This window comes from Austrofundulus limnaeus, unplaced genomic scaffold (genome assembly GCF_001266775.1).
Source record: "Austrofundulus limnaeus strain Quisiro unplaced genomic scaffold, Austrofundulus_limnaeus-1.0 Scaffold772, whole genome shotgun sequence".
In the NCBI taxonomy this organism is placed as follows: domain Eukaryota; kingdom Metazoa; phylum Chordata; class Actinopteri; order Cyprinodontiformes; family Rivulidae; genus Austrofundulus; species Austrofundulus limnaeus.
The window spans coordinates 86,086-87,337 of record NW_013953174.1 but is presented as its reverse complement, the minus strand read 5'-3'; the positions used below and the strand labels follow the sequence as shown (position 1 = coordinate 87,337).

The following is a 1,252-nucleotide window of genomic DNA, read 5'->3' as shown; positions in this document are numbered from 1 at the left end:
GTATTTTTACAGTCTTTATTTTACAGTTGAAATATATGTTTATCATAAAAAGTCTAATGTTACAATTAGTCGGGGATCCCTTTAAGATGTATCAGGACTGAATTAAACTTTATTTCTCCAAACTGAGGCAGTTCAACAAGCTATCTACAGCGTGTAAGATATTAATTAATTGTAACATTTAACCTACTTGTCCAGATTATTCCATTAACATTTAAAATTTTGTAAAGAAGCCAAGGTGTCTTCCTCCTGTTTTTAATTTTATTCCAACTTTTTTGTTGGTTTTTGTAACACTTTTTAATTTAAATGTGAAGTTTTTGCCTCAGTGGTTCTTATAATAGCAGCAGTCCACATCCTCATTCTCATCATGGTGAGTAATGTCATAAAAGGGGCGTCCTTCCTAAGCCCCTGCTTACAAATGTATTTCATTTTTATCTCTGTGATAAATTATTATTGGGCATTCACCTGTAGTTATTACTTACTGACATTCATGCCTGTAAGACAGGGACATGTCGACTTTACAGGATAAATAGAGCTGCAACAAAAGCTTCCTGAAGGCTAAATTGGCCAGTCTGTCACTTACAGCTGTTTGCACACAGGGTAATGACTTTWTTATTCAGGATCCTTTTGTCATCGCTACATATTTGTTCTCTGACAGCACAAGAATGACAGATTAGTTTTCTCTAGAAAAAAAAAAACTATTCTGTGGCTTGATTTCTTTTTCTGCCCAGACAGCTTGATTGGTCACTTTTAATAGATCCTGTCACAGCTGACATATCTGAGCTTACTGCCTATGTGTTGTGGAAATATAAACTTAGTTTCCATGTTGCATCAATTTTTAATAATTATTTAAAAGCTGGGAATAGTTTTATATAGTTCAGACTAATTTGATTTATTTGAACGTGTGCCTTTTCTGCAGGATATAAAATGGTCCGAGTTTGGCTTTGAGGGGCGTGATGGTAAAGAGAGCACTCTATGGATCGGCACAGAGGGGGCAAACACACCATGTCACYTGGACACATATGGCTTTAACCTGGTGCTGCAGGTTCAAGGACGGTAAGGAGAGCAGCATCAGTTTGTGGCTTTACCAGTAACCATGTTTTTATGAAACTTTATTTAAAAACTGAATTTCCAATGTCTAATTTCCCTCTGGGATCAATAAAGTATTTTAGAATTGAATTTAGTTAATCTAGAGAGAAACTATGGATGCAGCGTATGTGTAAATACATATATACTGTTTGCATATGTATGTGTG

At 35.3% G+C, this 1,252-nt stretch overlaps 1 protein-coding gene across 1 annotated transcript in view; it reads left to right on the top strand.

Annotated features, from left to right (window-relative positions):
• The window catches only part of hspbap1 (hspb associated protein 1), a gene marked incomplete at its 5' end in the record, with an annotated part of 25,470 nt that overhangs the window by 2,656 nt on the left and 21,562 nt on the right, over positions 1-1,252 (top strand). Inside the window, 1 exon segment of the mRNA XM_014028504.1 lies at positions 917-1,053. Coding sequence (XP_013883958.1) covers positions 917-1,053 — 137 coding nt within the window.